The 14,285-nt window shown below is 38.8% G+C and overlaps 1 protein-coding gene across 10 annotated transcripts in view; it reads left to right on the top strand.

The window, feature by feature from the left end:
• Slc8a1 (solute carrier family 8 member A1) overlaps nt 1–14,285 on the top strand; it is a 351,192-nt gene that overhangs the window by 334,690 nt on the left and 2,217 nt on the right. For all 10 annotated transcript variants that reach the window (XM_040738197.1, XM_040738204.1, XM_040738200.1 and 7 more), the window contains one exon: nt 304–14,285. This exon is cut by the window's right edge and continues 2,217 nt beyond it. In XM_040738197.1, coding sequence (XP_040594131.1) covers nt 304–680 — 377 coding nt within the window. In that variant the 3' untranslated portion in view covers nt 681–14,285. The remainder of the gene's footprint in view (nt 1–303) is intronic.

Genomic DNA, 14,285 nt, shown 5'->3' with positions numbered 1-14,285 from the left:
TGCGCTGTGAATACTTTTGAAAGAAAAAGCTTCCATGCAAGCCTAGTAGAAAAAGAACTATGGTATCTGTCGATAAAGAAATTGACTTAGATTACTTTCTCTGTTAGTAACATGGGTAGCACCAAGCTCTTGACTCCTGATATCTATGTTGTGTTCCTTTGACCAGAAGACTGACTCAAAGATACAGAACTCTGCTATGGTCTTGAGTTTAGACTACACAGTAAAAGCTCCTGGCACCCCATGGGTGTGTATGTAAGGGTAACTCCATGTGTCATGGCCTCTTTTTTTCTCCTTTCCCTGCAGACACATTTGCCAGCAAAGTAGCAGCCACCCAGGATCAGTACGCAGATGCATCCATAGGCAACGTCACTGGAAGCAACGCTGTGAATGTCTTCCTGGGAATTGGTGTGGCCTGGTCCATTGCTGCCATCTACCATGCAGCCAATGGGGAACAGTTCAGAGTGTCCCCTGGCACACTAGCTTTCTCTGTCACTCTCTTCACCATTTTTGCATTCATCAACGTGGGGGTGCTGCTGTACCGGCGGAGGCCAGAAATAGGAGGTGAGCTGGGTGGGCCCCGGACTGCCAAGCTCCTCACGTCTTCCCTGTTCGTGCTCCTGTGGCTCTTGTACATTTTCTTCTCCTCCCTGGAGGCCTACTGCCACATAAAAGGCTTCTAGAGGAACAATCAGATATAGTAAATTTATATATATATATACATATATACATAAAGAATTATGTATAATGAACAGAGGAAACTGACATTTGTCATGTTCACTTAACCTGCTGATGGAATCCAGCTTCAAGAACATACTCTGTACTAGGGCGGAAGTCAGAAACCACCATCTCCCATTTCCTGGCATCATCTTGTTGAACAAGGCGTGGAGGCAGGGTCATCGTTCAGCTCAACTTAGAAGGGCTGTACTCTTTCGAGTTCATAAATGGTTAAGGTTTTGATTTGTTTTTTCTTCTTTTATTTTTTTGTTTGTTTCCAGTGGGGTCAGGGAGGTGGCGGTTGGCTTGAATTTGATTTTGCTTTGTTTTGTTTGGAGCCATGGGATCCTACTTCTCTTTATGGGAAGCGGTGATCCACCCAAAGGTGAATGGAATGGATTTGGGATCAACCTGGAAATCATTATGATTCTCTCCTCACCTCCTCCAAACACTATAAACATTACTTTGGATTAAGGAAGGATCCTGGCATGGAAGAAGAAAGAAGCACGTCTTGACTATATTACCAAATTTTATGCTTATCTCCGAGATATGAACAGAGGTGAATTGCCTCAAGGAAGAGAAGCATGAGAGCTGCATTGGAGCCAGGAAAAGCAATTGTTCTAGATGTAGTCTAAGGATATGGTGCCTGGCACTCTTGTTCAACAGGTACGGGGATAATGTGCCTAGATTCCCAGAAACACACAGAACTCTTCATCCCTTATCTCTTTAGCTCTGAACTGTGATTAGCAAGACCCTTATTCTCCTTCCAGCCCAGCTAATTCCCCAGGTATCCCATCCCAGACTTCCTCCTGACCACCACCCAACCCCCTGCAAGCAGGAAGATTAAACCCATACAAAAAAAATCTGTCATCCTTTTGGTCATCATGTGTGTTCAGGTCCCACGTTGCCGTTGCCTGGGATTTTCCCATCAGTTTTATTTTCAGTGGCATCCATGGCTTGCACAATCCTGTTCCAGTCATGACTGAACATTTGCCCTCCTTCATGTGCCTGTTTGGGAATGTTGTTGTGATCCCCGTTACACAGTGCATGGACGAAAAACAAATAAAACAAAGCGTATCTGTATATAGTAGAGTATAGCAAATACTGTTCTCCCATTCAGCGATGTTGATTGGACATTGAAGACATACGTGAGTTTTGCTTTTCACCTGAGTTGTTAGTTTTGAGTTGTTGCTGAGTTTGAATATTGATAGGGATAAAAGAAGAAAATGGCTTAGTTTTCATGATTCTGCACGTTCATTTCTAAGAAGCAATAATTGTCATATGAGGAGATTTTAAAGTTATTGAGAGGACAGCAGGAAAACTACACAGATTTCCATGGAGTTGTAGCCATGTAGAGCATGTCAGAAGAGAGCTCCAAGAATCACCCACAATTAATTCAGGCAGGCCAAAGAGAAACGCTGGGGAGAAACGTGGATACTTTGGATGTGCCTGGACTTTTAGAGCCTCCGTTTCCATGCTACCCCTCCCCCAAAGTATTTATTGCACATCTGCTCTGTCTGGCACAGATGGTGGATAGTGCTAGTTGGTTTTATTTTTTTATGTAGAAGGCTTGTTTGAGCCCTGTTTCATTAACCTTCCAGTCCAGACTCCCTGAATTCACTAGCAACTCCTGAGTGGAAAAGAAACCAGGGGTGACTGGTAGACCTTTAGAAGTCCACTGTGTCTGACACAAAGAGGAGATTTGTCAAAGGTACTGGGGCCCCCCAGGAAGATGACACTGGGGAGTTTTAACCCTTTGAAAGAAACGGCTCTTTCTATTCCAAAACACCAAAGAGCAAAGAGAAACCCAACATTCCAAAAGCAGTGATTCTACTAAGGAGGGAAAATGGAATGGCTTTGTCCACCTCTCACAGAGACTTCTCTGAGACCTCCGTGGCCCTTTGTATTGATTCAAAGATGCTTAAGACATTAATGTTGCTGAGACCTCCTTCCTCTTCTTCCACTCAGTGATCATAACTGCCCATTATTTAATAAACTTTTAGAGACTGAGTGAATGGTTAGATACTTGTTACCCATTCAATAAACCAGGTAATATTCTATTTCCTGGTAGCTGAACAGTGACCAAGATAGCCCAGATTCCTGCCCCCAGGGGGTATATTGTGGATGAGACTCCTATTCAAAGAGTAAGAATTGACCTAACCATACTGAGATAATTTTATCTTGCAAGAGAAAAATAATTATAACTCTTTTTAAACACACTCACATTAAAATTGCACAACAAAAGCAGTTGACCAAATGTTCATGTTTTTTTCTTGAAAGAATATAATGTTTAGCTTTGGAAAAGGACTCTTTAGTTTTGGCCAACTTGCAGGTTTGTTCATCTTCCTACTTTAGACCAAGCAGAGTAATATAATCATGGTGGTGACTGATACCACTGAGAAGACCCAATTAACCTGGTTTTAATCTATATGGCACTGGTACCTTTCCATAAAAGCATACCACAGCCCACCAACATTAGTGACACTGTTGACCCTCAGTGGTACATTCTAACCTGTCTTGTTTTAATTTTTTAAACTTATATTAGATTTTAAAATTAAAAGATAGCCTAGGACTACTAAATAAATACAATCCAAGGATATACATGGTTAAAGCATTAGAAAGATTTTGCACTTTTTTTAAAATACATTCCATCTTTGGAATGTCGATAATCTTATAGTGAATTTTCACAGAGAATGTCCCAAGAAATTCTTGCTGTTGGTCAGTTTCAAGTTCAAGCTTTTTGCTTTGTTTGCCTTTTCAGTCTTTATGCTGTAGGGAAAATATGATTCTGGATGTTCAGGGTTGTTAATTATTATGTGTAAAATGATTTCATTTTATTTGTTTGATTATTTTATTTTGTGTGTATTGTGCACGGCTTTAGGGGGACAGGCACTAACAGTGCTGTTCCTTAAAATTGGTATACATTATTGACACAGGAAAAAAATAAAGTTTCTAATTGTTTGTGATTTCATCCCGGTGGCACAGCTTATTCTGTCCTGTGGAATGGCTCCTCTCATTATCATCTACTCCATTCTCCCAATTGTTTGTTTTCATGTTTTGAAGAAATAAAAACCAAAAAGGTATCATTGTGCAATTGGTATCCTCATCCTTGGTCATGCAATGTTCTAGTTTAAATGTCCCAAAGAGCAGCACAAGGAGTCAGAATGCCTGTCCATCCTGTGATGCTGTGGTAAACATTGGGTGTGCATTGTTCTCACCACTTTCTCACCTTTTAGTTGAACTCTATCTTCTTGCTTTCTGCATCCAAGAACATGGCCTCATAAACTATAACTTGTCAGGAATCTTTCAGCACACAGCTCATTACACTAAATCATGTAGCCCTTTACACTGGTTATTGGAAGCAAATTGTTCACTTAGTATCGTGTCTTGTATGTCTTCTTGCGCCCAGCACAGCTTATGCTTTATTTTATTAATTTCTGACTCTTTGAATTATATACGTTACTGCTTTCCTATCTCATACCATCAAAAGAGCACAGAAGCGGTGACACCAGACATAAATGAGAACTGTGGGAAAAGAAATTCTTACTGTGGTAGAAACTCGACACTAGGTATGTGTAAATGATACTCTGGTCATCTGATCATCTTAAAGTTTCCCACAGAGCCTTTCGTCACAGCATCATGTGTGGGCATGTGTGGCACATTTTCAAGGTAGATGAAGATAAGGTACAATTTAAATACTCTTCTTGAATCAAAGAATCAATATGACTCCTGAATATGAAATTGGCAGTCATTGTTTACTTCCTGAGTAGAAAGCTATAGTGGGGATCCTTGACCACTTAATAGACTTCAGCAACATTCTTTGGCTGATTGACTCTTGAGTGCTTACGAGCAAACATTCGTTTGTTAGCTGGTTCTTATTCAGTGCTTCCAACCATGAAGATTTCAGAGAACCTTGCTTCCTAAAGTATAAGAGTACTGTTTTTGTTGCTGTTTCTTCTCAAACATAAGATTATAGTACAAAGATGCTGTCAGAAACAAGATGCAAGATGGACAAGTAGCTCACATCTAATGAGCAACCCCTCCCTAAGAAATCATCTCAAAACAAATAGAAACGCATTGTGTCCATTGTCCTTTCCACACCAGGCTTCCTTTGTTAGAAACTCTATGCTCCCACATTCCTGGGATTAATCTATCAAAATCAAGTGAGAGTGGCTAGTTTGCTCTCACATCTGACAGAAGAAATTAGAACCCTCCTCTTTTTTTTCTAAATCAACGCAGCTTCGTTAAGACTTCTATTAGTTTTGGGTGGGGGTTGTTTTGTTTTGTTTTGAGTTGAAAATGTGGAATCCACCTCTTGATTTTGATTTTCCATTTCTGATCTTGGGAAACTACACCCAGAGCAAGTCATGGTTGTACCTTCATAAGTTTAGGAACATTTGACAATGTACATCCTAACTTAACAGCTATAATCTAGCATCTTTTATAATAATCATGCCCCTTGTGCAAGTCATTCTAACCACTGGCAAAAACTAGAAAGTGTGGCTATCAGTGGGTAAGTAAGTAGTGTGTCACAGAGAAGAGGCATACAAGAACCACATTTATCGTACTGCGGACATGTGTTTGTGTGAATAGATCCATTTACTTGTGTTCATGTCTCCCTACATATTTTATGTCTTTAGTAATGGATTGGGGATTTTAGTATCCTTTTCAAACACTATTATTGCCATATCCATTGTTTTCACACATGCCAGCATGTTTCAGAGGTTGGGTAGTCCTGTTGGGTAGTTCTGCATTGCCAAGGACACTGCAGAAAAGAAATACAACTGAAATAGTTAGTCATTTCACTTTTAGTACTTAACCAGGCCATGCAGAACAATCTCCCAAGGCAGAGAATGTCCTTCCCACATAAAGGCCAACCACTGAGAGGCAGAATCCCTAAGAGAGGCAAAGAGTACTTTTGCTGTTCAGTCCACAGGAAATGGTAAGTCTCCAGCCTGCTGTGACTTTGCCTCAGCCCGCCAAGATGTCCAAACAGATGCGCTCGGAGAATCTCCAAATTTTCAGTTTTGTCAAGGGTTCTATGACCTCATTGTCTCAAGAGACATTTACATATGATTACTTATTTTTTATACACTTACATTTAGCAAAGAACAACACCTCATAGTGTAACCTTCCCTTTCCATAATGCCCAACTTTGTTAGTCTTCCATCCACTCTTAGTACATTCAACAAACTTCATGATGGCTGCTGCTACTACTCACCCATAGGAGAAGGTTCAATCTAGAAGGATCTCAGGGATTTTTCTTCTGAAAGTAAACTTGTCATAGAAAAATCAATTATGATGATTTTTCACAAAGACAACAGATTTTAGAACAAAGTGTATTATCTCTATAAATCCTTGAAGTATGTGGTACCCTAGAAATTAGTGATAATTTATTCCTGTCTTTTGGGGGTCATATTTATCATGTCCAGTGTTCATCTCCCAGCCCGTTCTAACAATATCTGTAAGTACAGAGTGGGAAAGAACAGCAAGACATATGTCCCCAAACCAAAGAAGAGTTTCTCTAAAGGTATAATATATAAACACAGAAAAATACATATGACTCTGTGAAATATGAGTGACTTGATTGCTTCACTGATTACTGTGTTTTGGTTATGCAATGAATAGGAAAATTCACATAAATGACCAAATAGAACAAGAAAGAAATTACCAAACTTCAGAATTACTAGATCTGTTTAAATAGTTATTTCACAAAGCTTAATAATTTGTGTGCTATAAAGACATGTATAATCTGCCAAATCTAAAAATGTGCTGGGGGGGGGAAACTGATGTTTAAGATGACTATATAACCCTCTCTACCAGAACTCCTTGCTAGTGAGCTTATAATCTACAGAACTGTTTCTTAGATTCCCTTGCAAATATACAATAGAGGAGATCAGTTCTGCAAATCTTTGACTTGCAATGTTCCACCTCTATTGTGGAGATCATAACCCTGAGAGTTAATTCCAAATGAGGTAACTACCCCTAGGTACTAAATATTTGAAATTAAACCAAATATGTAACTACTTCACCAAGTATTTCACCAAAGAAATAAACTAAATAGTATCTCCATGATAGGAATCATGATCATAATGGCTGCTTTTGGGAAAAAGATGATATACTCTTTCTGAATCTTACCCTACATTGCTAAATTCATTTTAGCAAACATTAGACTTGAAAATTATCTCAAATAAAACTCTTGAAAGATTTTTATACTGCATTACAATGATGCTCATAGAATTAACTTATATGGTTTAGATAATGATATGGGTGAGAATTATCTACACTGTTTACAAGATTATATTTTTAAATGAAATAGTTTGGCACAAAGAATATGTGTTAAGTAGGGTTTTATTATTTAAGATATTTGAAAGTCATTACCTTTAAGTAAGAATGATTCCGAGTTTCCTGAGACAACTGTATAATTTAAAATCATTCTCACATTTGACAGGAAAATCAAAGCTGTGCATATATAGTTTTTGGCTTGAAAAACTAAAGAAAAGTATTCTTTTGGCATACTTTTCATGTCATTGAATTATTTTATGGAATACATTAGAGCAGATGAATCATAAAAATATTTTCAATAATTTCCTTCCATTTTTAAATGTATAGTGCTTTTAAATTACTCAACTTGGTAACTTAATACCTCCTCCCTTTTAAATGATAACTCCATTTTGATATTGTTACTAACATTTCAGCACTAATTATAATGTTGAATCAATACATGGGACGGGATATTGGGCTTGAGTCTAGCCCCCATAACCACATGGTCCAGACAGATCTACCATCAGTTAAATGTTTCTGATGAACCAGCATTCTAAATGCTAAATGTGAATGTAGCATTTAGTCTTTTTTCTACCAAAAGTTTGCATTTTAACTGGTACAAAGCCAGGTTTAGAAGATTTGGATTACTAGTTGCACGATAATTTTTCTTGAAATTGTACATTGTTTCAACACTGGCTCTCCTTTATTCTATTTCTCCCACACCATAAAAGTATGTATATTAAAAACAAACATAAGTTTCACATGTTGAATAACCTGAACCACATTCTACATATCTAGGACCACTCTCAAATTCATGTCAAACTAGTTTCTTTTATGTCATATCTCTTTCATAAATGGAACAAAGTGCAAAGAAGGAATTTTATTCTTAAATTAAAGATGTACATTCAAAGTTGTTTGAGAACTGTTTAGAACAACAAGTATCTTTCCCAAAAAAGATGTAAAAATCTTTTTTAAATAAGAAATTTGTTTTCCCCCTTTTATTTAGCAAGTATTTTCAGGTAGGAAACCTTTAGGATTGATTTGCATCCTTCTGCCTTTGAGAATGAGTGTCAAAAACAGCTCTTGAAAAAAAATTCTGGTCAAGGTCAAATTCTGGATGTTAATAGGATAGGATTTTCCATTGAGAGATGGCACTATAAACAGTCAAGCATCCATGCATCAGTTAGCATTTTCTAGTTATGTATTTTGGCATGTTGGGAGATACAGAAGAGGGGTCTCACCCTACCTGTCCACTGATATTTTATCACCCAGCCTGTGGATCTTTCACTTGCTCTGGTTAAGGTTAGATATTCAAAACAGGGCCACCCACACACACACACAACTTTCATGTCTGTTGATTGTCTTCTCTCTGGCATTTCCCTCCAAAATCTTACTAGCCAGGTCAACCAGTTGCCAATGAGACTTCTCCAAGGGGTCCTTTCAGGGCAAGACATGGTGTTGAACATGTGCAAAGTCTTTGGAGTTCATCTACAATTGTTATCATTAAGTCCTCAAAAAAATGTTTGTCTTTGAAGTTTCTGTCTAAAACTCAAAGAAAGGAGTTGCTGCTGTCATCGGTATCTTATTATGAACTTTGGCACTCCAACTCTAGTAGTTATGTCATTGGTAAAATGAAAAGAAATATTGCTTTATTACTCTTTAGGGTTCATTTTACACTGCTTCAGAGCTGCCACTTATCAGCATCAGCTTCATGGCCAGTAGTATTCTGTCTATACCTCAAATTTAGAATTTTTTATTTAAAAAAGACAAAGAAAGAAAGGAAGGAAGGAAAAGAAAGAAAAATAAGAATTATTTTTGGTCTCTTTAAAGGAGTGACAGAATATTAAATAGTTTTTTGAAACAAAAACAGGAGAGAAGGTTCTACACAACCTGTTGTTATAGATGAGCATGGAGTTTTTGTTGAGCTGTCTTGATATGTTGCCCTTCTTAGTCCATTTGTATTTGCCCTGTTCCCAGTGAAATGTTCTCCATAATCAGTCTATAAGAGGATGAAGATAGAGCATTGGTCTCCACTTACTGTCTTTTTAAATCCTCCCAGGGAAAGAGAGCAACTATTTCACAGTGATAATGTAGAAGGTTGGGGAAGCTCAGTAACTTCACTGGTCAAACCAAAAACTTTGAACAAAAGCACATGGCATTTTGACTGTCTCTGAATTAATACCTGCTTCCTAAACACCTATTGCAAAATTGGGTGGAGCCATGGAGCCAGATAAATATCACATGGGTGGTCACAGATCGCCTGGGGCAGGGGATACAAGTTAAGCCAGAAAGTTAAACAAAACCTCCCTCCATGATCACTCACTGACTTTCTACTCAGTTCAAACTTGGAAAAATAATAATAATTCAATCTAGCCTGTGGAGCAGCTTCAAAATCCGAGTTTATGTTTTTAACACAATCTCATGAACTGCAAGCATTTGTTTTGGTAAAATATTAAGTATCATAAGATAACATGAAGGATTAAAGGCAAGGAAGATCTAAGACAATTAACACTGACCCTGGGTTTAGTCTAATTCCAATTACAGTCCTCTAATTAAATTAACCTTCCATTTTGGTATAAGGATATTTTATGAATGTGATACTATTTAAAGAGGTCATTCTGAAACTAATCAAAGAACTTGCCTTTAATAAAAATAGAAATAGTGATTTTCTTAATTGCACATTCTGTCTTTCACCATCAAGATGAATGTGTTCACCTCAACTAGCACATTCCACAGTCTTCTCTGAGCCAATCACGATGTGAGACTGGTCTGGTAGTTAGCATTTCAAGTTGTAGAAAGCATGTTATCGGCATCATTTGTATTGCCATTACTGAAGTTCTTTCTACTAACTATGAACTTATGAACATTGAATGTTTTTGACTTGGTGGCAAATGACTCCTCTCCAAGCTAAAACTCCACTCCTCATCAACTCACAGCATCTAGAGAAGGGGACCTCAGCTTCACTCTCAATACACAGTGTTCTGGTCATCATCAGAGAGCTATGATTCTTCAGATCTCTCTGGATTTCAATCTTCTCATTGCTACATGAGAGGTCATTTTCCAGAACACATCAACCTCACCTCCCTCCCCGTGGTCAGTAGCTTCCCATTTCCTTCTTGTAGGTATAGGCTAAAGATGTTTTAGCTTGCCAACCAATTGCTCCTCCTTGTATCGGATTATCAGAAAAAGTAGCAAACTAATGGAATCACATCCACCTGGGAGAACTTAACAATGCTACAGTGTGTATGTGTGTGTGTGTGGGGGGTAAATTCCCTGAAGAGAGGGAGTGGGAAGTGTCCTCCATTTGAAGAAGCATCTGAGAGGTTGGAATGGATTTCAATTTAGTGATCTTCTTAACACCAAATCCATTCTTCTTCTAAGGCTAGCCTTTAAGTTCTCACAGTGTCTCCCAGAAATTCCCCTTTTGTTTTGCATTCCTTATGCTTTGCAAGAGATAGGAGAAAGAGATTGTCAGTACTGTTTTACACTAAACTATATGAAATTATAAACAGACTGTGCAGTGACCAGCAAACACCCCCCTTCCAAGTTTATTTAAAGGTACAAGTATTGTGGAGGAAAATTAAAAAAAATAATATCATTTGCTACAGATTTAATTGTCTTTTAAATACCCTCTTTGTTATGGAGAAATGACTACTACAAATGATTTCACAGAAAGACTTTTTAAATCGTAACCACAGCAATTACCTGGATTGCACACAAAACACATAAAAGCTATGTAGACATTTTCTCAAGGAAAGAAAGAAAAAAATATCAGGACTCTGCTTATGTAAACAAAGAATATTTCCGTGGAGTGAATGTAAGCTTTCTCTTGAAGGAATCCCAATTGGAATGTCTCAAGAAATGAGTAAACTGTTCCAACATTAGGGGGAGCAAAGCATTCCAGCTTTATTAGCCCTGAGCCACGATGCCAAATTTGTGAGGTAGAAAGGGGTAACCAGACATGACTGACACCATTGCAACAGATAGTGTAGGGAGAAGAAATTTAAATGTGTAATATTTTTGTTACAGCCATAATAACTTCTGTGACTGCTGCTTGAGGATAAAAATACTCTTCCTTTTCTCGTGATGTTTCCATCGAGAGCTGCCATTCAGTTGCAGTAAATGCATCACATTTTTAAATTGCAACAATTCTCTCCTGTCAAATTTGACCTCTATTTCAGATTTGATTAGGAAATTATAAACTGAAAAAATAGGATTTCATCTTTTTTAAAAATAAATATACCCCATTGGCAGTTTCTGCTGATGATTGCCTTAAGCGATCCTAGTTGTGCTGTCAATCAAAGGCAGGTCTTTGCTTGAGGAGGAGTACCCGAACAAGCTCAGCCTCCCTTCCATTCACAGAAATCCCTGTCAATCTTCCTCAACTCCCTTGCCAGAGCCACACCTCTTAAGCTGACCCAGGTCTTCTAGCCCAGCAAATGGCATCTCTAATTATGCCTGCTGACAAGACAGTTGTCCACCTTAACTCTTGCTCACCCGAAAGCCCCAGAATGTCCCTTGCAACATTTCCTCTGTTCATTCTTTTTCAGCTCTTGGGATTAACAAACTTTCACACAGGTTTTACTAAGAAAACATCAACAACTCATTTGTGCTTAGCCAAGAAACTGTGAACAAATTTTAGTCACTGTGTTAATTACCCTGAAGTGATAAGGTGACTATCACCTAAGTGGCAGAAGAGAATTGTAATGTTATTATTAAAATAATGTGAAGAAAGAGTGTAGAATTTTCTAGAAATGGACTTTCAGGGTATCACACTTAATAGCATAGAACATGGGTTGGAATTATATTTTGTGGACATGTTTATTGTATATGCTGATGTATGCTTAACTTTCTAAACCTAAAGACCTTCTATAATGAAACCGACAGCCATGGAATCTAGCCCTTATTACTTGATGAGGTTCTGGAGAGAGAATTCAATATTGATCTTCCCATCCCACATGGGAAAGCTTTGATGTAAGAATGCAATTAGGGTGACATGGGTAACTATATATAGTGTGTTTAGAATAAGCAATTACAGTGATTCTTAAGAGTTTGGTCTGCAGCCAAGCAACATCAGCAATGACTAGGAAACCTGTGAAATATGCAAATCAGCTGCTCCCACTTGAGACCCCAGCCCTCTATAAATCAGAAATGCCAGGCTAGGCTCCACACTGTGGGTTTTAACAAGCTCATTGGATTGCTTTAATGCACGCTGCAGTTCAAAACCATCGATCCACACAGTGCATTGCATGGCCAAGAATGATCAGTGTCACCCCCTGTTTAACTCTGCTTCCCCAGAAAGAAGCTTAGAGGCTTAAATGGCAACCTGCCTCTCAGTACAATAGACTTGGACATTCCAGTTTAAAAGTCCATAATTCAGAGTTATGATTCAATTTCTAGGAAAACTAATCTCACAATGACTTTTCTCCCATGTAATGGGACTTGAGGAAGTATTTCTTCCCTGAGTCTTTTTTAACAAATATAGCTATGCATATTTTTACCCTACCACCCCATGGTCTAGAAAACAACCTAGGAAACCTCTCAGGGTTAACTAGCTCTGGTATTATCCTTTTTGTTTTGTTTTGTTATTTTTGTTTTTGTTTTTTCAAGACAGGATTTCTCTGTGTATGGCTGTACTGAATCTCAAGCTGTAGACCAGGCTGGCCTTAAACTCACAGAGATCCCGTCTGCCTCTGCTGAGATTAAAAGCGTGAGCCACCACTGCCCAGTTGACTGGTGTTATCCTTAATGGTAAACTAGCCCTGAGTCCTGCTGAGTGAATGTCTTCTGGTTTCAGGGGTGGGAATGTACTGAGATAAAATGGCTACTGGTTAGAGTTTAGGAAGCTGGTTCAAAACAAACAACAGGGCTCAAAAAGTTTGGAAACAAAAGACACAACAGAGGGCATAGACATCACTCTAGGTCCCTTGGGATCAACATTCAAGGCTCTCTTGCTGGCACTGGAGGGCTGAATATTGAGGTCACTTAGCAGATAAGAATGTCTTAGAAAGATAAGGTAAGATAGAGAGGTATGTGAGCATGTGTGGACATGTGTCCATCTCTCCTCTGAAATCTAACCTGAAACTTTTGAGTACTTAAAATATTCACATGTTTGTCTGCTGTTGTTGTTTAAAGCTTGAGCGCTGACTGTTCCTTTGCTTGGCGTGTGTGTGTGTGTGTGTGTGTGTGTGTGTGTGTGTGTGTGTGTATGTGTGTGTGTGTGCTTCCCCATAGACACCTTTCCTCTTGTCCTGTCATTTTCCTCTCAAACACATTGGCTACTTATAGCCCAAATTCAAGCACAACCCATTTGGTCTCAGTCATCATGCCCCACATTTCCACTTACACATTCTTTCACTCACAATCAAAGCCTCTCTGAGAAGTCACATCACCACAAAGGCCATTGCAGTGATAGGATACATACATACATACATACATACATACACACACACACACACACACACACACACACACAAACACACACAAATTTGCAGCACGTGACCTCAGCCAGAATCAGTGCAATTGGCTCAAATCTGTCACTAAAATCGAAAGCCTTGATATCCTTTCTGACCTTTGAAAGTCACCTTGGAAGCCTTCATGATGGAAGCTTACAAGGTGAAACTGCCATGATCCTCTCCTCCGTCCACAATCTGGTGTACATTGTGTAATTATATCCAATCGGGAGCCTTGGAACAAACCTGAATTTGAATTGCAAAAGTGCTGGAAAACAGTTGAATAATAAAAGATCCTTATTGCGGAGAACATCAAAAAGATTCGGGACACGAGAAGGTAGCAGATGATTGTTTTAAAACCATAAGCAGATTTGCCTGACCATACCTTCCATTCCCGGTGATAGTCACAGGTTAGTGGTACCACACGAGTGTCTTTCCCAAAAGCCATAATAACCACCGACGACATGACTGTTATTGTAACCAGACTTCCCGGGGTTCGTTTGGGAGTTTGGTAGAGTACCGAGCTCACACCAAGGGACACTCATGGCTCTCTAAACAGGGGCCAGAAAAGAAAATAGTTGATGTATATATGCACAAAACACTGCTCTGCCACTGGCAGCATTCCTTGGGATAGGCAAGAGGGGATTTCCAGTTGGAAATGAATCTGCAATTGTCTCATACCTCTAGTGGCTATTCTTGGCAATTCGTCCCCACTGAACGAAGTTGGTGGATGATTTAAGGATAAACTGAATTTATCCTGAGAAAAGGATGGCATGACTTCATGCCTGAAAGCTTCTTTGGAAGAGATGAGCACCTCGAACAATACCCCCACTCCCAAAGGCTAGTGAGTTAAGA

Source organism: Mesocricetus auratus, unplaced genomic scaffold, assembly GCF_017639785.1.
Source record: "Mesocricetus auratus isolate SY011 unplaced genomic scaffold, BCM_Maur_2.0 Super-Scaffold_100676, whole genome shotgun sequence".
Taxonomy (NCBI): domain Eukaryota; kingdom Metazoa; phylum Chordata; class Mammalia; order Rodentia; family Cricetidae; genus Mesocricetus; species Mesocricetus auratus.
The sequence above is the reverse complement of the archived record's forward strand: the minus strand, read 5'-3'. Positions and strand labels throughout refer to the sequence as shown.